At 45.0% G+C, this 20,727-nt stretch overlaps 1 protein-coding gene across 2 annotated transcripts in view; it reads left to right on the plus strand.

Moving 5' to 3' along the window:
* The first annotated feature begins 494 nt into the window (after positions 1-494).
* The window catches only part of FAXDC2 (fatty acid hydroxylase domain containing 2), a 31,630-nt gene continuing 11,397 nt past the window's right edge, over positions 495-20,727 (plus strand). The window contains exons 1-5 of one of the 2 annotated variants that reach the window (XM_008015101.3): positions 495-695; positions 13,067-13,114; positions 15,345-15,436; positions 15,555-15,658; positions 19,717-19,838. In XM_008015101.3, coding sequence (XP_008013292.2) covers positions 13,067-13,114; positions 15,345-15,436; positions 15,555-15,658; positions 19,717-19,838 — 366 coding nt within the window. In that variant the 5' untranslated portion in view covers positions 495-695. The remainder of the gene's footprint in view (positions 696-13,066; positions 13,115-15,344; positions 15,437-15,554; positions 15,659-19,716; positions 19,839-20,727) is intronic. The other variant, XM_008015102.3, reaches the window with a different exon arrangement.

Consider the following 20,727-nt stretch of genomic DNA (forward strand, 5'->3'; position numbering starts at 1 on the left):
TAAAAGCAGCTCTTTTTCCAAAGTGCTCCTCACTTCATGTCGTGGGTCCTGTATCCTAAGTTCCCCTATTTCAATCACAGTGCAAATTCATCCTTCACAGGCGTGCCTCTCCTGCATCTAGACTTACTAGAAATAGCTGATGTATCTCTCCTCCCTTGCCTGCCCTCCACAGGAAGAGAAGCAATGAAAAAAAAGAAAATGAGATCCTCTGGTCTCTGTCACCTCTTTATCAACTTGTACTACCTGCCATTATCTGACACCCACATCTTTTCTTGAATCTGCCTCCTCCTATGGGACAGCAACATTTTCTTAAGTTGCAGATGATGGAGAAAAAATTTTTAAAGAAAAAAAGCTGGCAGGGGGAGGGAAGCCCAGAGTTTGGCCAAATGCACTTTTTTCAAGTTCTTGCTTGAGCTTAGATTTCCTTTCCGCTTTAAGGACATGCCCTCCGGAAAGAAGGGTGTTTTGTTTCCAGCCAACACGGAACCAAACTTTTTTCATCACGTGCCTGGCCCAAGCCAGTACGCAGCTCTGTAATGAGATCACCATGGCCAACCTCCCACCCGAGCAAAAACAAGGTTAGCCGGCAGCACAGCAGCAGCAGCAGCCACCAAAGCGGGGGCTGAAAGGGAAGAGAACTTAGATTTGACCTGTGCAAGGACCACAGAGGAGCCTGGACACAGCCCACTGCTGAGGTAAGTGGGAACTACGGGGGAGGGGTGGTGTTTGCAAAGGTCAGGACATGTCCAAGTTCCCTTAAAGTAAGGGCAAAACACACTCTTCCCACCTCCGCCACCACCCTGTCCTCTCTACTTATGTCAGGGTTAGATTTGCCTCCAGACAGTGTCCTAGGACATTTCTGTAGTGCAGTCGCCTCGTCTCTTACTAATGTCTGCATCCTCTGCCTGTGTTTGTACCATCTACCTCCTCAGTAGTCTAATTTTGCTAGCAATTGACAGGTGATTGTAATGGACAAGTAATTGTTTGACTTTAAAACCATGTAAAGGAGCAACTCATAAGTCAGAACTCAAATGAGAGACAGAACAAACTGGAAGAGACTGTTGGGAAGCAACTGCTGCCTAATTGCTTCTCACCTCTAATCTGCCATCACCTGGAAGGTAGGGGGCAAAATACAACAGTTTTAAAGTCTCTGGATAGATGTGTGGGTTATGAGCTAGACAAGTAGGTCGAAACTCTTTTGATGCAACATATACTTGGATTTACCGACAGTGACTCCAGTTGTTACATCGTTAGTGGCTTGATAGTACCTATGGAAACACTCCACGAAGGTTATTGGGTAAAGGGCATACAGTAAGGTGTGTAGATGGAGATGAACAATTGAACAGTGGCTTTCTGGGTGCTCCTTATAGGCCCTTTGGGGCTTAAGGCAAGCAAGATAAGATGCTGATTTGTGGGTTGCTTCAGTTTAATGTGCAATTCCAATTAAATTTCTTTGAGTGGGATATACAGATTCGATTCAATTTGCTAAAACACAAATGCACTAAGCATCAGCTTCTAACTTTACTTAGGAAAGTAATTAGCACAAGGGAATGGTGCTAAAATGTTCAATAGCAAAAGTTGGACACTTTTTGAGGGCAAAAAGCAATGCTTTTGATTCGTGTATCTCTTATTCGACAAATCCTTCTTGAGTATCTGCTACATGCCAGGCTTGGGCTTGATTCCGTGGATCTCATGGTAAACAAGACAGGCAGGTTCTCGGCCTCATGGACATGCAATCAAGCAGAACAGTAAGCGCAAAGTGTGCGAGTATCATGCAGCAAAAGGAGTGAAGAGAGTATACTAAAACTGGCCCATGGGAATCATTTTTAACCTTTCCTTTCATGCATTTCATCTTCTGTTTTTGTTTCTGTTTTTTGTTTTTTGAGATGGAGTCTCACTCTGTCACCCAGGCTGGAGTGCAGTGGCACAATTTTGGCTCACTGCAACCTCTACCACCTGGATTCAAATGATTCTCCTGCCTCAGCCCCCCAAGTAGGTGGGATTACAGGTGCCTGCCACCGTACCCAGCTAATTTTTGTGTTTTTAGTAGAGATGGGGTTTCACCATGTTGGCCAGGCTGGTCTCCAACTTCTGACCTCAGGTGATCCACCCACCTCAGCCTCCCAAAGTGCTGGGATTACAGGCATGAGCCAACGTGCCCAGCTGCATTTAATCTTTTTTTGTTTGTTTGTTTGTTTTCTTTTTCAGAGACAGACTCTCGCTCCAGCGCCCAGGCTGGAGTACAGTGGTGTGATCTTGGCTCACTGCAACCTCCGCCTCCCAGGTTCAAGTGATTCTCCTGTCTCAACCTCCAGAGTAGCTGGGATTACAGGTGGGCACCACCACACCCAGTTAATTTTTGTATTTTAGTAGAGACGGAGTTTCACCATGTTGGCCAGGCTGGTCTCAAACTCCTGACCTCAGGTGATCCGTCCACCTCGGCCTTCCAAAATGCTGGGATTACGTACATGAGCCACCGCTCCCGGCCGCATTTCATCTTCTTAAATGAATATCGGCCACTCTGTCTTCTATATAAGCCTCAGATTAGTACAGATGTTGAGTCAAAGCAGCTCCTCAAAACCCTCTTCACCAGAGGCTTTAAGCTGTGTAATTACATTACAGGTCAGTCTCAGCCCTGGAGGCCGACTGCTCAGCTTTTTCCTAGCATACAGTCTGAGAGCAGAGGCTGAAGTAAGGTGAGTTCTAATCTTTGGGACAGTTGCCCTCTCCCTGTGTCATTTCTTATGAAATAGAATTTATGCTATTCCCAAAATACGTACAGCACTAGGCAAAGTGTTAAGAAGCCTAGATTTTGCCAGAAACCATGTGGAGTTTGGAGCAAGTCACTTCTATTATCTAGGGCTTCCTCCTTAGCTTATAAAATGGAAGGGGTAAGCCAGATGAACATGAGGTCTTTTTTTTCCCCCTTTAAGAGTAAATTGTCTCAATAATTTTACAAGCTATTTACAAAATAATACACTTTCACATAAAGGTGATGCATTTATATTTATAAAATAGGAACATTCATCAATCATGCAGAATATCCAGGAAACAAGAATATGAAAGAAAATCTGGGTCGGGCATGGTGGCTTATACCTATAATCCCAGCACTTTGGGAGGCCGAGGTGGGCATATCACCTGAGGTCAGGAGTTCTAGACCAGCCTAGCCAACATGGTAAAACCCCGTCTCTACTAAAAATACAAAAAATTAGCCAGATGTGGTGGGGGTGGGTGCCTGTAATCCCAGCTACTTGGGAGGCTGAGGCAGAAGAATCGCTTGAACCTGGGAGCCTGGGAGGCGGAGGCTGCAGTGAACCAGTCATGCCATTGCACTCCAGCCTGGGCAACATGAGTGAGACTCCATCTCAAAAAAAAAAAAAAAAAAAAAGGAAAAGAAAAGAAAAAGAAAATCTGAAAGAGTTGAGCTGTAGATAAATAAAACTCAAGATTAAACCATCTGTATTCCTTCCAGCCTCACCTTATTCCTATGTCCTTTACTCAGATTCTTGAGGTTGTAAACATTAGCTATAGCTTCACTGTGTCATTTATCTAGATTGGGGATTCCTTAATAAAAAGCCTGCATACTGAGAATCATCTGCTTTCAACAAAACCACATAGGCAGGGCAGAGTGGCTCACGCCTGGAATCCCAGCACTTTGGGAGACCAAGATCGCTTGAGCCCAGGGGTCTAAGACCAGCTTGGGCAATGTAGGGAGATCCCATCTTTACAAACATTTTTTAAAAATTCACCACCGACATGGTGGCACAGACCTGTAGTCCCAGTTACTCAGGGGACTGAGGTGGGAGGATCACTGGAGCATAGAAGATTGAGGCTGCAGTGAGCTATGATTGAGCCATTGCACTTCAGTCTGGGCAACAGAGCAACATGTTATCTCTAAAAAATAAATAAAATCCTTGGTTCACACTAAAAAACAAACAAACAAACAAAAAACCAGAACCACACTAAAAAGCATCTAATTTGCTACTATGGAGGCTGAGGCAGGAGGATCACCTGACCCCAGGAAGTCGAGGCTGCAGTGAATCATGACTGGGTCACTGCACTCCAGCCTGGGTAACCGAGTGAAACCCTGTCTCAAAATAAATAAATAAATAAAATTTGGATAAACTCATAATAGATATCAAATTCACATTAAGGGAGTATCTATTCATTGTTGTAAAATATTAGAATCTTTGGCCAGGCATGGTGGCTCATGCCTATAATCCCAACACTTTGGGAGGCTGAGGTGGGAACATCACTCGAACCCAGGAGTTTGATACCAGCCTGGGCAAAGTAGTGAGACCCTGTCTCTAAAAATTAAAAAAATAAATAAATGTTTTAAAAATCTTTACTTTTAGTGCACTTCATTTCTTTCTGTCCTCTGAATGTATTCCATTCTAAAATAAGTATGCCATTATCCTCCTTTCTCTGGAAAATCAAAGTTATACGATTTTATAAAATAGGGCAAAAAGCATGTCTTATTCATCTTTCTATCCCCTGTGCCTAGCATTGTCTCTGGCATGTGATAAATATTTCTTGAAAGAATAATTAGTATTTTAGAGAAAACCTGTCCTTTGGTATTAAAACACACACACACACACACGTGTGCACACACACACACACACTATCTACTTCACTATTCATGGCTAATACAAGCCAATCTCATTCCTTTGTGTCCCTTTCAATCCCTGACACTTAACCCTGTGTTCATCAACATCAATGTATTCTATACTTTTGTAGTCTCAGTTGATATAATGAGCACTGAATTCAAGTTCTGCCACTAAATATCTGTCTAGGCCAGGCGCAGTGGCTCACGCCTGTAATCCCAACACTTTGGGAAGCCGAGGCAGGCAGACCGTGAGGTCAAAAGATTGAGACCATCCTGGCCCAACACGGAGAAACCACATCTCTACTAAAAAAAAAAAAAAATGACCATCCTGGTTAACACCGTGAAACCCCGTCTCTACTAAAAATACAAAAAAATTAGCCAGGCGAGGTGGCGGGCGCCTGTAGTCCCAGCTACTCGAGAGGCTGAGACAGGAGAATGGCGTGAACCTGGGAGGCGGAGCTTGCAGTGAGCCGAGATCGCGTCACTGCACTCCAGCCTGGGCGACAGAGCGAGACTCTGTCTCAAAAAATATATATACAAAAATTAGCTGGACGTGGTGATGCATGCCTGTAATCCCAGCTACTCAGGAGGCTGAAGCAGGAGAATTGCTTGAACCCGGGAGGCAGAGGATGCAGTGAGCCGAGATCACGCCACTGCACTCCAGCCTGCCAAAAGAGTAAGACTGCACCTTTTTTTTTTTTTTTTTTTTGAGACGGAGTCTCACTCTGTCACCCAGGCTGGAGTGCAGTGGCCAGATCTCAGCTCACTGCAAGCTCCGCCTCCCGGGTTTACGCCATTCTCCCGCCTCAGCCTCCGGAGTAGCTGGGACTACAGGCGCCCGCCACCTCGCCCGGCTAGTTTTTTTATATTTTTTAGTAGAGACGGGGTTTCACCGGGTTAGCCAGGATGGTCTCGATCTCCTGACCTCGTGATTCGCCCGTCTCGGCCTCCCATAGTGCTGGGATTACAGGCTTGAGCCACCGCTCCCTGCCCCCAAGACTGCATCTTAAAAAAAAAAAAAAAAAAATAGGTGTTCAGTTGGAAGCCAAATACTGAATATCTCTGCACCTCCACTTCTTCAGATAGGTAATGGAGGCATCTGAATAGATGAGCTCTAATACGACTTCCAGTTTTTTTGTTTTCTTTTTTTTGTTTTGTTTTGTTTTTTGAGAGTCTTGCTCTGTGGCCCAGGTTGGAGCATAAGCCACCACATCTGGCTAATTTTTTTTATATTAACATTTTGTGGATACAGGGCTCCCTATGTTTCCCAGACTGACTCAAGCAATCCTCCCGCTTCAGCCTCTCAAAGTGCTGGGATGACAGGCGTGAGCCACCATGCCCAGTCCAACTTCTAGTTCTTAAGACGGCACACTTCAAAAGGTAGAAAAAAAGAATTAGTCAAGTCAGAGAAAGTAATGACTATGGTACTTCAGTGTATTAGTAAATGTTGTTGCTAGTTTTATTGCCAAAATTTCTAACTTGAACACTATCATTAGCAAAGAGTGTTAAGGAGCTTCTTTGGGTGAAGACCCATCTGCCTACCATGTTTGAGGTCTCCCCTAGAACCTTTCTGACTGACCATGTTCATGTAAAACTGAAAACGTGTCCTCAGGCAGGCGGAGAGGCACAGAAAGCAAGCTGCTTTGGCATAAAATATTCAGCAGAACAATACAGTTGGAGGACTCAGTACCTAGATAAGTATCTCTGGAGATGGCATATGGCCATATTGGCATAACTAAAGAATAAATGACATGTCAGGAAATGCTTCGTTGGTTCTAATGAAATGAGATGTCAACAGATAAATGCTGCTGCTCTTACAGCCAAGAAGCATTCCCACTACCAGAAAGTAAGCAATCATTTTCCCTTTGGCCAGAAGGCGTACGTGGAGCATAGGAGTCCAGTGTCAAACATACTTATCAGCCCCTAATCACTCAGTCTCAGCAATACCCGGTTTCCATAACATGGACACAGTGGGCGTGATCAACACTCTGCCCTGTAGAGTGAACCAGAGCTGCCTTCTTCCAGAGCCAAGATCTTATTGTACTGACAGTCATCTAGTTCCTCTTGGTTTTTGTTTTTAATTGCAATATCTGATTCTGTTTCTTTATACTTTATACCCAGCCTGTATGTCAAAAGGGTTGAGGTAGCTTCCAATAAAAGGATATATAGAACAGCTTCAAATAAATAAAAACTGATAAGAAACCATCAGACAATAACCTATATCATTTTGGTGGGGAAGGTGTGATTTGTAGAGAAAATAAACAGGTGCTTTAAAAAGAGGGGTAAAAATGGATTATCCAATTTTCTTTGCACACCATAAGAAAGCATACCACTTCTTCCAAAGAGGAAAAACTTCTGTGCACTTATTCTTTTTTGGTCTTTATCTGACTCAGTCTCTATGTGTACTTGTTTCTTTTTTTTTTTTTTTTTTTTTGGAGGCAGGGTCTTGCTCTGTCATCCAGGCAGGAGTGCAGTGATGCAATCACAGCTCATTGCAACCTCCACCTCCTCAGCTCAAGTGATCTTCCCACCTAATCTTTTTTAATTTTTTGAAGAGACAGGGTCTCACTATGTTGTCCAGGCTGGTCTTTTTTTTTTTTTTTTTGAGACAGAGTTTTTACTCTGTTGCCCAGGCTGGAGTGCAGCGGCGTAATCTCAACTCACTACAGCCTCCACTTCCCAGGTTCAAGCAATTTTCCTGTCTCAGCCTCCCAGTAGCTGGGATTACAGGTGCCCGCCACCATGCCCAGCTAATTTTTGTATTTTTAGTATAAGTAGGGTTTTGCCATGTTGGCCAGGCTGGTCTTGAACTCCTGACCTCAAACAATCCACCCACCTTGGCCTCCAAAGTGCTCGGATTACAGGCATGAGCCACTGCACCCGACCCCAGACTGGTCTTGAACTCCCAGGTTTAAGCAATCCTCCTGCCTTGGCCTCCCAAAGTACTGGGAATACAGGCATGAGCCACCCTGCCCGGCCATACTTAACTTCTTTATTGGAATCATCTTCTGTATCCTCATAAAAAGTATACTGCTTCTTCTTAACAACTAAATAATGGAGTAGGGAATGTCTTCAATGGCTGTTTTGGTATTCATGTGGCAGACTGTTAAATATTTTTTTCTCTTCTGTCTATCTTGTTTGTTTAACTATGGTCTGACTAAAAACAGCATTCTTCAGATAAGCTAAAATGCAGTCTGGGAAGAAAGTTCAGTTTTGAAGTTGGAGACCATGTATCCAAGAGCATGAAGAAAGCCTGGACACTGTCTTCCTATAGAGATTTCTTGGTATACCAGATCTCCTGCCTGTCTAGTAGTTTCTTAGCTCTGGCCCAGACCTCTAGCCCAGTACTTTGGATATAAATTTCGGAATGATGAATATGTATCCTGACTGAGAGTTTCTCATTTTTGCATCTTCGGCAATTTCTACAGCTCCTTGCACATAGTAAGTTCATAAATGTTTTTGGAAGGAATGGATGAGCTCCTAAAGATCAAAGGCCATGTCTCATTTGCTTTGCAAGCTCTTAGCAAAGATAATGGAGTTGATAAGACAGGGAAAAGGCTAGGAGACTTGGACTTGTAAGTGAAGTTCCCTGTGGCATTGCATAGCAGAAAGAGTTCTATAAGCTTGAAAAGCAAACAAACCAATCCCAATTCCTCTCTACTCCCTTCCCAAACAGGATAGTTATCTCAACAGGGTCAACAGAACCTTTTATACTTCCTACACTGAAGAGGGAAATCCACTTTGACACGAAGGCTCTGCCTGTTTGCAGATGGTTTGCAGACATTTAGATCTCCCAAGTATTTCTCAAGTTGAGGTGTTTGTTTTGACACTTGGTTCCTTGTCATCAGAATATTTGAGCTGGGCCTGGTGGTTCATGCCTGTAATCCCAGTGCTTGGGAGACTGAGGCAGGAGGATCTCTTAAGCCCAGGAGTTAGAGACTAGCCTCAGCAACATAGCAAGACCCCATCTCTATTTTTTTTTTTTTTTAAAGAGGGCTGGGTGCAGTGGCTCACACCTGTAATCGCAGCACTTTGGAAGGCCAAGGCAGGCAGATCATGAGGTAGGAGATCGAGACCATCCTGGCAAAAATGGTGAAACCCCATCTCTAGTAAAAAAAAAAAAAAAAAAAAAAATTAGCTGGGCGTGGTGGCGTGTGCCTGTAATCCCAGCTACTTGGGAGGCTGAGGCAGGAGAATTGCCTGAACCTGGGAGGCAGAGGTTACTGTGAGCCGAGATGGCACCACTGCACTCCAGCGAGAGTGACAGAGCAAGACTCCGTCTCAAAAAAAAAAAAAAAAAAAAAAAACACAAACGGCCGGGTGCAGTGGCTCACATCTGTAATCTCAGCACTTTGGGAGGTCGAGGCGGGTGGATCACACAGTCAGGAGTTTGAGACCAGCCTGGCCAATATGGTGAAACTCCATCTCTACTTAAAAAAAATACAAAAAAATTAGCTGGGCATGGTGGCATGCCTGTAATCTCAGCTACTAGGGAGGCTGAGGCAGAAGAATTCCAAGAACCCAGGAGGTGGAGGTTGCAGTGAGCCGAGATTGTGCTGCCACGCTCCAGCCAAGGTGAAAGAGTGAGACTCCATCTCAAAAAAAAAAAAAAAGGACACAAACAAAAAGCGTGGGGGGGAAATGAAACATTTGATAGGTTTAGCCCTAAAAGTACCTAACACCACTACCTCCCTTGTGCTTAATGGTCCATGCTTTTTGGGACTCTGGACAGCAAACAAAGTGCCAGGCTGAAAATGACCCAAGCCAGGCACAGTGGCTCATGCCTGTAATCCCAGCACTTTGGAAGGCCAAGGCAGGTGGATCACCTGAGGTCAGGAGTTCAAGACTGGCCTGGCCAACATGGCGAAACCCCGACTCTATTAAAAATACAAAAAATTAGCTGTGCGTGGTGGCAGGCCCCTGTAATCCCAGGTACTTGGGAGGCCGAGGCAGGATAATCGCTTGAACCAGGGAGGCGGAGGTTGCAGTGAGCCGAGATTGTGCCACTGCACTGCACTCCAGCCTGGGTGACAGAGTGAGACTGCCTCAAAAAAAAAAAAAAAAAAAAAAGAATATGACCTTGCCTCATTCCAGAATCCTAGCACTGTGTGAAGGGCAGCTTCTCTGAAGGGACCCTTATCTACCTTGGAGATGCGGGCCAAACTCAGAATCGAGCCACAGGAACTGCTTAGGACAATGATGGTGAAGAAAATAATTATTTAAAGAATAATTATTTGGAATCTTCATAAGCCCAATTTATTAACTAACATCTGTTGTCCTAGTTGTGGGGCTGGGGTGTTTACATAGGTTTAGGCTGAGACTTACCATCCTGAAATGCTTGCTCAGCTGTCCTGGAAGCTCAGGGGGTGCAGAATATGACTACAGAGCACCCGCTAACCCCCAAGTCCACAAAGGAATCCCAGCCGCCGTTCAGTATCAGAACCTGGAGTGAAGGAATGCCTGCAGCTGCACTCTACTAACTTTTCTTTTTCTGGTTTTCCCAGAACTTGCATTGAGGCAAAAACTGCACACTGACAAGCCACAGTAGTTTCCCTTGCTGTCAGTCAGGCAATATTTGGGAAGGGAGCAGCGGAAGGGAGCATAGGTAAAGCAGGCCTAGGAGTGTGGACAGGGCCCTGTATTATCTAGAGTGTCTGAAACCCATTCCCCTGCCTCCAGGTGGGGGTTAGGCCCACGCCACACCAAACATCCTGACGCCTTCTCTCAAGTCAGAGGCTGTCTCCCTGACAAGGTATCAGATGTCTCGGTATTTCTCCCTGAGAGGCTCTTCCTCTAAGCTAACTGCACCCCTCCTACTATAATGGGACTCACAGTGGTAATGATAAGCAGCTTGCTTATCACCTCCTTCTGGTGTCCTAACTCCTCGAACACTGAAAGACACTTTATAGGTCACCATTCCCTCTTCCTTTCTTCAGCCTAAGTAATCTGTAAAAAAAAATGTGGGCTGGGCACAGTGACTCATGCCTATAATCCTGGCACTTTGGGAGGCCAAGGTGGGAGGATCGCTTGAGCTCATGAGTTTGAGATCAGTCTGGGCAATGTAGTGAGACCTTGTCGCTACAAAAAATACAAAAATTAGCTGGGTATGGTGGTTTGTGCCTGTAGGCTATTCAGAAAGCTGAATTGCTTGAGTCTGGGGAGCTTGAGGCTGGGAGGCAGAGGCTGCAGTGAGCCATGATCAGGCTACTGCACTCCAGCCTGGGCAACAGAGCAAGACCCTGTCTCCAAAAAAAAAAAAAAAAAAAAGAAAAAGAAATGTGAATGAGGCTGGGCATGGTGGTGTACACCTGTAGTCCCAGCTACTCAGAAGGCTAAGGCAGGAGGATCCCTTGAGCCCAGGAGTTTGAGTCCAGCTTGGACACCATAGGGAGACCCCATCTCTTTAAAAAAATCAATTTTAAAAAAAGGGTTCACGCCTGTAATTTCAACACTTTGGAAGGCTGAGGCAAGAGGATTGCTTGAAGCCAGGAGTTCAAGACCACCCTGGGCAACAAAGCAAGACCCCCATCTCCTGATCGTTAAAATAAAAATTAAAAAAATATGGGTCAAAGGGGAGCAGTTATTTCCTAAGGTCATAGGTGATAAACATGCATTTAGAATAATAAAACCAAGTACGATCATATACAAAACAATAAAACATCCGCAGTAATGGAAATAAGTGGCACAAAGTCCAGTTTGGAACTTGGGTCCTAAGTCTGGCTCTGCTACTTATCATCTATAGACTCTGGGAGGTCACTTGCCTCTTCTTATCTAGATTCTTTCATCCTTGTAACATGGCGGGACCAGATGATCTGTACTGCTCGTCTCCAGCCAGGTTATGACACTATGTAATAGGGAAGGCCAATGGGATAACATGTGGTAGCTTCTCTGGACTGGTGTGCCTGCCTTGAATGCTGTGGTTGGGTCTGTGAGTTTAGTTAGGCTCAGGTGAAAGATGCTGGGAATGACAGGTGCTGTCTACTAGGGATGACAGAGTGACGGAGGAGAATTCGTCATCTAAGTTTCAATTACTATTATTTAAATTTAAAATTTTTGAACAACTAGTACATTCATATGGTCCAAAATTTCAACGATATAAAAACAGAAAATACTTATTGCCAGTATTGTTTTTTTGTTTGTTTGTTTTTTTGAGACAGGGTCTCACTCTGTTGTCCAGGCTGGATCAGTGGTGTGATCATGGCTCATTGCAGTCTCCATCTCCCAAGCTCAAGTGATCTTCCCAGTTCAGCCTCTCAGGTAGCTGGGACCACAGGCATGTGCTACCACACCTGGCTAATTGTTTTTTATTTTTTGTAGAGACAGGGTGTCTCTATGTTTGCCCAGGCTGGTCTTGAACTCCTGGACTCAAATGATCCTCTTGCCTTGGCCTCCCCAAGTGTTGGGAATACAGGTGTGGGCCACTGCACCTAGCCTCAGACGTATTTCTTTTCTCTTTTTTTGAGACGAAGTGTTGCTTTGTTGCCCAGGCTGGAGTGCAGTGGTGCAATCTCGGCTCACTGCAACCTCTACCTCCCAGGTTCAAGCGATTCTCCTGCCTCAGCCTCCTAAGTAGCTGGGACAACAAGCATGCATCACCATGCCTGGCTAATTTTTGTGTTTTTAGTAGAGATGGGGTTTTGCCATGTTGGCCAGGCTGGTCTTGAACTCCTGATCTCAGGTGATCCACTCACCTTGGCCTCCCAAAGTGCTGGGATTACAGACGTGAGCCACCTGTACCCGGCCCTCAGACATATTTCTAATGATTGTCCTTCTAGCCAATTCTTGTTAGGCTGCATTTTTAAATGAGGTTAATGCCTGATATTCATATCCTTTTTCTTTTCCATAGAACTGTTGATTGGTTTCCGAAAAATCTTGGTTCATGTTTTTAAACCAACCAACAAGTAATACTAAAGAGCAAACCAAACCAACTTGCTAGAACTACTCTTTGCGTTCTGAGTAAGTTCATTTTTTTTCTCTTACAGCAACAGCTCTCTAATAAAAGGGAGAAATGAAGAGAGCATAAATAAGTTTTTCAAAAAAGCATTAGAATACATTTTTGGCGGGGCGTAGTGGCTCATGCCTGTAATTCCAGCACTTTGGGAGGCCAAGGCAGAAGGATAGCTTGAGTCCAGGAGTTCGAGACCAGCCTGCGTAACATAGTGGGACCCTGCCTCTTAAAAAAGCATTATCATACATTTTTGTAGTTGGTAGACCTAGCAGTTCCCTCCCTTCCATCACTCTTTTTCTTTTCTGGCATTTTTCTAACTATTCTTGTACATTTATCTTTCCATGTAAGTTTTCAAATCAATTTGTCTGGTTTCAGGAAGAACAACCAACCTTTTTTTTTTTTTTTTTTTTCAAAAATCACTGCTAGCCATACACTTTGATTTTCTCCACTCCCTACTTCCTTAGATGTTTATGAAAATAACTCCCCGGCTTGCCTGTGCTTTCTCATTCCAGATGAAGGGAGAAGCTGGACATATGCTACACAATGAAAAGTCAAAGCAGGTAAATGCCAGCACCTCACCCCCAAATTGGTGAGAATGTAGTCAGTGGCTCTTGCCATAGCTGCACTTGCTATGCATCCAACATCTCCCCCAAGGGTTCGGGGTGGCTGACACATGGTAATGTCTTCATTTCAGTAACTGAGCAGAGTCCCCTTGACTCCAAACTGCCTTTTACCCACAACCCATTTGCCTGAATGCAGAGTGCAAATGTGCGTTATGGAATTGAAAAGCACTGTAACTGTCCCTCCCTTCTTTTCTTGGCTATCCTGCCTGTAGCCCTTGGCACGCCCTATGCCTCAGGCCTTTGGAAAACCCCTTTCTATAACTTCCCCGGGACAACAGAGGCTTTCTGGGGGTAGCTGAGAACTGGCTCTTGACCCCAGCTAACTCCTGCACTGCGTTTTCCTGCACATCACAGAGGACCTTTGTCCTGTTTATATTTCCTTCATCTGGGCTGCTAGAGAGATGAAAAAACCCAGCATCCCCGAACAAATACCTAATTCTGTATGTGAAATTGAGGTTTGAATCTGAGTTTGGTTTGATCAAACTCAGAAGATTAAAACTTCCAAGGAGTCTAGAAAAGTTTCTGAAAATAGCCCTCAGAGGTGAGGCAGGCAGATCACCTGATGTCAGGAGTTCAAGATCAGCCTCACCAATATGGCGAAACCCCATCTCTACTAAAAATCCAAAAATTAGCTGGGCATGGTGGCAGGCACCTGTAATCCCAGCTACTCCAGAGGCTGAGGCAGGAGAATCGCTTGAACTTGGGAGGTAGAGGTTGCAGTGAGCCGAGATTATACCACTGCACTCCAGCCTGGGCAACAGAGTAAGATTGTCTCCAAAAAAAAAAAAAAAAAACTAGTGTCCTATTAGATCAGCACCTCCAACACCCCCTCTGACACCCTGTACATGGCCCCATTAGCTAATTGCAGATGAGCCCCAGGTACACACACTGTAGGGACCACCACTTCCAGTTATTTCCTATGAAAGAATATGAGCAGACCCCATCTGAATTTAGAAACAGAATATGAGTGGTCATTTGTAATTCCTGTCAGTGGTACAATGGAAACTGGTGATACACCTGGCAGCTGGTGTTTTCCCTCCCTGAATCTGGGGCATTTTTTGGTCATCAAGCTCACAATGACTTCTGGTTTAGAGGAGAACCTTTTGGAGGGGAATATATAAGGACCTACCAGTGATTTCCAGTGGTCTCTCCTTGACCCACAGAATGGCTAGTCGTCTTGTCCAGCTGGGAGCCTGGGCTAATCTTACTGGAAGGCAGAGAGGGGTTATTAAAAGTCAGAAAGTGGCTGGGCGCAGGGGCTCGCGCCTGTAATCCCAGCACTTTGGGAGACTGATGTGGGTGAATTGCTTGAGGTTTAGAATTCTAGGCCAGCCTGGCCAACATGGCGAAACCCCAGCTAACTTCTCTACTAAAAATACAAAAATTAGCTGGGCATGGTGGCAGGCACCTGTAATCCCAGCTACTCAGGAAGCTGGGGCAGAAGAATCGCTTGAACCCTGGAGGCAGAGGTTGCAGTGAGCCGAGGTGGTGACACTGCACTCCAGCCTGGGTGACAGAGCAACACTCTGCCTCAAAAAAAAAGTCAGAAAAGGTGTACAATTCACTCTTTTCTCCCAAAGCAAGAGGAGGGTAGGAATGGAAAAAATAGGCCTGGCCTATGGACACAGTGAAGCCCGTATGACTGGGAAAGGATTTCCTCATCATGGTTTTGGCAGATGCTGCCATGATATCGCAACCTTGCCTGCCCATTGGAATTGCCTGGGGAGCCCAGGTCCCACCCCCAGGGACTCTTATGTAATTGGATTGGAGGGGACCCTGGGTATTGGGACTTTTTTAAGCTCCCAGGTGATTCCAATGTGCAGATAATGGGTAGCCCTATTTGCCAAGAGGACTGGTGATGAAATCCTATGGCTGAACAGAGGTTTGCCTGTCCTCTGACTGACAGAATTGCCTGCTAGTTTCTCTGGAGTCAGTCTAATTCCCTTCCCTCCCCCAACTTGAACTCTAATTTTCACAAACACACCCATGTACAGCCTGAGAGCTCCTGATAAGGAAGAGGCTCCCACAGAAGCTGGGAAAAGGTCAGATGTGCCTTGCTGATTTGTTGAGATCCTGATCCTACAGCATTCCTGCTGTGCCTCAGCAGTGAGCTGGGTGTAAAGGCAGGAGGCTTGCTGGGGTTTGACATTTCCTTGCCCTCCTCCAGGAGGGACACATCTGGGGCTCTATGAGGAGGACAGCTTTCATCCTGGGCTCTGGACTTCTCTCATTTGTGGCCTTCTGGAACTCAGTGACATGGTAAGTTGGCTTCACCCAGCTAGGGTGCAGTGTGGTGGTGGTTGGGGGTAGATCATAGGGGAAGGAGCTGTCCACCCACTAGTCTTCACCCAGAAACCTGAATGGTTTTTCTTCCAAGGCATCTTCAGAAATTTTGGGGTGCTTCTGGCTACTTTTGGCAAGCCCAGTGGGAGAGGCTACTGACTACATTTGAAGGGAAGGAGTGGATCCTCTTCTTTATAGGTGAGGTTCCCAGACCACCAGCACCTAGCGTGTGGGTGCATGATTATAACTTAATTCTTTTTCTATTGTTTTGTTCTCTACTTTGGGAATTTTCAGTTTATTATTCCAAGGGATGAGGACTTGAAGTTCAAAAAAGTGGTAGTTCCAAAGAATACTAAACTTGTGGGCAGTCTGGAAACAGGATGTCTAAAAAAAGAAGCTGAGAAGTTGAGACTCCTCCCAAAATATAGAAAAATAAGAAATATTTTATGTAAAAATGAATGCAAGTTTAGAGCAATAATCCTGTTTCTACATGTAATTCCACAAGCACAGAGGGCTGCCCTGTCTTGTCTGAGACTATGTACCCTGTACTTGGTACAGTCAGTGCTTGACAGCAAGTGGCCACTCAATAAATATTTACTGACAGCTTAAATGGCTCCAAACAAGCCTAAGTAAATAAACGGAAGGAAAAGCCATGCAAACATAGATATTTATAATAGCATTATCTATAATAGTGATTGTCCTCAATCATACATTCACTCAAATCATAATTATACACAATTTAATATATATTATATGTAATATACATTTATTTATATTATTAATATGATATATAATGTTACTATGTGCTAAACTTGTTTGGAAGATATAGAAATATTTAAGATGGGAGGCCAGGCACAGTGGCTGACGCCTGTAATCCTAGCACTTTGGGAGGCTGAGGCAGGTGGATCACGAGATTAGGAGTTCAAGACCAGCCTGACCAACATAGTGAAAGCCCATTTCTACCAAAAATACAAAAAATTTAGCTGGGCGTGGTGGCAGGCTCCTGTAATCCCAGCTATTGGGGAGGCTAAGGCAGGGAGAATCGCTTGAACTTGGGAGGGGGGTTGCAGTACGCCAAGATTGCACCACTGCACTCCAGCCAGGCGACAGTGTGAGGCTTCACCTCGGAAAAAAAAGACAAAAAAGAAAGAAGTATTTAAGATGGGGCTGGGCACAGTGGCTCACGCCTGTAATCCCAACACTTTGGGAGGCCGAGGCAGGCGGATCACTTGAAGTCAGGGGTTCAAGACCAGCCTGGCCAATATGGCAAAACCCCTTTTCCACTAAACACACACACACAAATTAGCTGGGCGTGATGGTATGTGCCTATAATCTCAGCTACTCGGGAGGCTGAGGCATGAGAATTGCTGATGAACCCGGGAGGCAGAGGTTGCAGTTAGCCTATATGGTGCCACCACACTCCAGCCTGTGCAATAGAGCAAGACTCTGTCTCAAAAAAAAAAAAAAAAAAAAAATTAGGATGGGTCAAGATTGGTGGCTCACACCTGTAATCCCAGCACTTTGGGAGGCCGAGGCAGGCAGATCACTTGAGGCCAGAAGTTCAAGACCAGCCTGGCCAACATGGTGAAACCTGTCTCTACTAAAAATACAAAAAATGAGCCAGGCATGGTGGCGCATGCCTGTAATCCCAGCTACTCGGGAGGCTGAGGCACAAGAATCGCTTGAACTCAGGAGGCAGAGGTTGCAGAGAGCTGAGATAGCGCCACTGCACTCCAGCCTGGGTGACAAAGCAAGACTCTGTCTCAAGGCCGGGTGTGGTGGCTCCAGCCTGTAATCCCAGCACTTTGGGAGGCCGAGACGGGCGGATCACGAGGTCAGGAGATCGAGACCATCATGGCGAACACAGTGAAACGCCGTCTCTACTAAAAATACAAAAAACTAGCCGGGCGAGGTGGCGGGTGTCTGTAGTCCCAGCTACTCGGGAGGCTGAGGCAGGAGAATGGCGTGAACCTGGGAGGCGGAGCTTGCAGTGAGCCGAGATCCGGCCACTGCACTCCAGCCTGGGCGACAGAGCGAGACTCCGTCTCAAAAAAAAAAAAAAAAAAAAAAAAAAGACTCTGTCTCAAAAAACAACACAAAAAGAAATATTTACATGAAATGTTTCCCTCCCCCATTAAAAAATGATGTCACAGTCTAGAAGGGAAGATAAAAAGTGTCAGTTGCCACAAAGCAAAATGCCCCTGAGGATTGTTTTCAACTAGAAGGATAAGTCTGACAATGGGTTGAACATTAAATATGACAGATTTAATGGGATCTTAAGCAGTCATTGAACAATGCAGATTACCTATGTATATGGGGAAAGTGGTAGAAAAACTTTATTAGCTTGAAGCTGCAATCTAAAAAAACGCCAAATATTGTATATACTTTAGGTACAATCCTGTGAAAATTACCTATTACCTATGTGATAAGCCAATATGAGAGGGAAAAAATGTTTCCAATTTTAAGTGTTAGAGCTAGAAGAAGCTCAAGATCATCTTATGGTGTGCTTTTCATCTGTATTCCTCAGGCAGCCTTTGGAGTTCCAAGTAGGTAGACACCTTGGCTGGCCCACTGGGTAACCACTAACCTTTTTTTTCCAAAGTAAAAAATAGTTTATTTTTTCTGGGTATAAAATATGTGCTCATTGTTAAAAATAAAAATCAGGCAATTCAAATAAGCATAGAAAGTGTGAAAATCACCCTCTCTCTTATCTTCAAGAAATAACCACTGTTTATATATTAGTATACATCTTTTATTTTTATTTTATTTTATTTTATTTTTTTTGAGACGGAGTCTCGCTCTGTCACCCAGGCTGGAGTGCAGTGGCCGGATCTCAGCTCACTGCAAGCTCCGCCTCCCGGGTTCACGCCATTCTCCTGCCTCAGCCTCCCGAGTAGCTGGGACTACAGGCACCTGCCACCTTACCCGGCTAGTTTTTTGTATTTTTTAGTAGAGACGGGGTTTCACTGGTTTAGCGAGGATGGTCTCGATCTTCTGACCTTGTGATCCGCCCGTCTCGGCCTCCCAAAGTGCTGGGATTACAAGCTTGAGCCACCGCGCCCGGCCTAGTGTACATCTTTTATATATTGGGTATATAGTTGTACTTATGAGATACCAACTATTTTTAAATCTTTTTTTCATTGAATAGGTTGTAGGTATCTTTCCATGCCTATTAATGTAGACTTACTTAATACTCTAAGCTTCCCATTCTATTCCATTATATGGAAATACTCTAATCTATTTAGTCCATCCCTACTAATGGGTATTTAGGCTGCTTTAAATTTTTTTTTTTTTTAATGCTGTGACGGACATTTATGTATACAAATAGATGTGTCTCCTTTTCTTCTTTCTCCCTTTCTGTCTTAGCTTTCTGACTCTCTCACTGTATTACTTCAGATACTGCCAAATTCCCCTCTAGAAAGTTTGTACCAAAACTACTCCCCTACAGTGCCGGCAAGTATTTTCCAAGCCCCAGCTGCCACAGATACTTCAGTTGATGGAGCATGAAGGGTGCTGGCAGAGGGGCACAGACACAGAATTAAGCAAAGCCTAGTCCTAGCTGGGCATGGTGGCAGGTGCCGATAGTCCCAGCTATTCAGGAGGCTGAAGCAAGAGGATCACTTGAGCTTGGCAGGCCGAGGCTACAGTGAGCCATGATCACACAACTGCACTTCTAGCTGAGGTGACAGAGCGAGGCTTTGTCTCAACAAAAAAAAAAAAAAAAGAAAGAAAGAAAGATGAGTTTTCCATTTGGGGAGATACTGACTAGATGACACCTGAGGTTCTGCTGGTCAGTTAGTAGGATGACAGGGATTACGTTTCCTGACTGACTCCTAGCCCAGGGCTCACTGTGACCCATACCATACAGAGTACTTCCTTTGCTTTTCCTTCCTTGGCAATTCATAAAGGGTTCAGTGGGCGCAGACTCCCAAATGTCAACCTGAATTAATTTCTATTTTAGAGTGTATTATATATCTTAACATACTTTCGTATGTATTTACATGAAAACCACCAACCACCTTGAAGGTGGTTGTCCTCATTTTACAGCTAAGAAAATGAATGGAGACACTCCTTAAGTGGACTGTCCCAGTTCCTACCCAAGACTACAGGTAACCCCTTGGTCCCAACCCCTAAGACCTCCCTGGCAAAGAAATGTCTAGGATGAAGCCTCAGTCACCATAAAAAAGTGTGTTCCGTTAGTCTATGTGCTGCGAGAACCCAAAGTCGCCCTGACTGTTTCTGCTTCCCAATCTCAGGTGCCATCCAAGTACCTTGTCTGTTCTTCTGGAGCTTCAATGGGCTTCTACTGGTGGTTGACACAACAGGAAAGCCTAACTTCATCTCTCGCTACCGAATTCAGGTCGGCAAGAATGAACCTGTAAGTATTATTGCAACTTCTCCTGGTCAAAGCACAGGAAGCAGGAGCTAAAGCTACACTCAGAATTTTCACCACTGGCCCAGGAGAGACCTGGCCAGTGTGAGCCAAGTTATTAGCAACAAGGCTCCCCCAGTTTAGAAGGTTAAAGAGAGGAAATAATTTGCCCACAATCTCAGAGTCACTCAGCTAGTAGCCAGTCAAAACCAATGTTCTGGTCTGCTGATTCCTGGCCCAGGCTCTGGACCTGCTTGTGGTGCCCCATGGGACTGTGGTCAGCCTGGCACTGAGAAGGCAGGCAACTCCACTTTACCCATAGGAATGGAGACAGCAATGGCTGGATGCTAGAATATGGGTAACGGCTGTTGTTGTGAGAGAGGGAGACAGCTGCAAAAACAATGGATAACCCCACTATAATAGGTGGATAGTATAGATTCTGAATGTATGGGCGGCGGCTGTCTTTTAAACAAGTCCTCCTTCCTAAATACTCAATTCGACCAATAATGCAAGGCACCAGGGCAAATCCATAAGTGAGGCCCAGACCCTGCTTACAGGGCACTCCGACTTGCACAGTGCCAGGAAGTGGGTCCCACTGTTCCCTGAGTCTGGCTCGCCTTTTCTTACACAATAAGGAAGAAGTTGATTCTGAAACTCAGGTTCTTTCCCCAGCTCCACCTAAACCACATCCTGGCTTCTTTCCCAGACAAGACAATCATCTTTTAGTAATCTGCCCAGGTGTCTGGGTGAACCACCTCAGCTCTCAGGTCCTTCTGCCCCAGCCCAGCACTCCAGAAAGGCAAACAGTGCTCTTGACCCACTCCTTTGAAATGGGCCCCTTCCTGAACTAGAGCTGTTGGCCTGGCTTACCATCCCCCTCACTTGGGACAACAGC

This window comes from Chlorocebus sabaeus, chromosome 23, assembly GCF_047675955.1.
Source record: "Chlorocebus sabaeus isolate Y175 chromosome 23, mChlSab1.0.hap1, whole genome shotgun sequence".
In the NCBI taxonomy this organism is placed as follows: domain Eukaryota; kingdom Metazoa; phylum Chordata; class Mammalia; order Primates; family Cercopithecidae; genus Chlorocebus; species Chlorocebus sabaeus.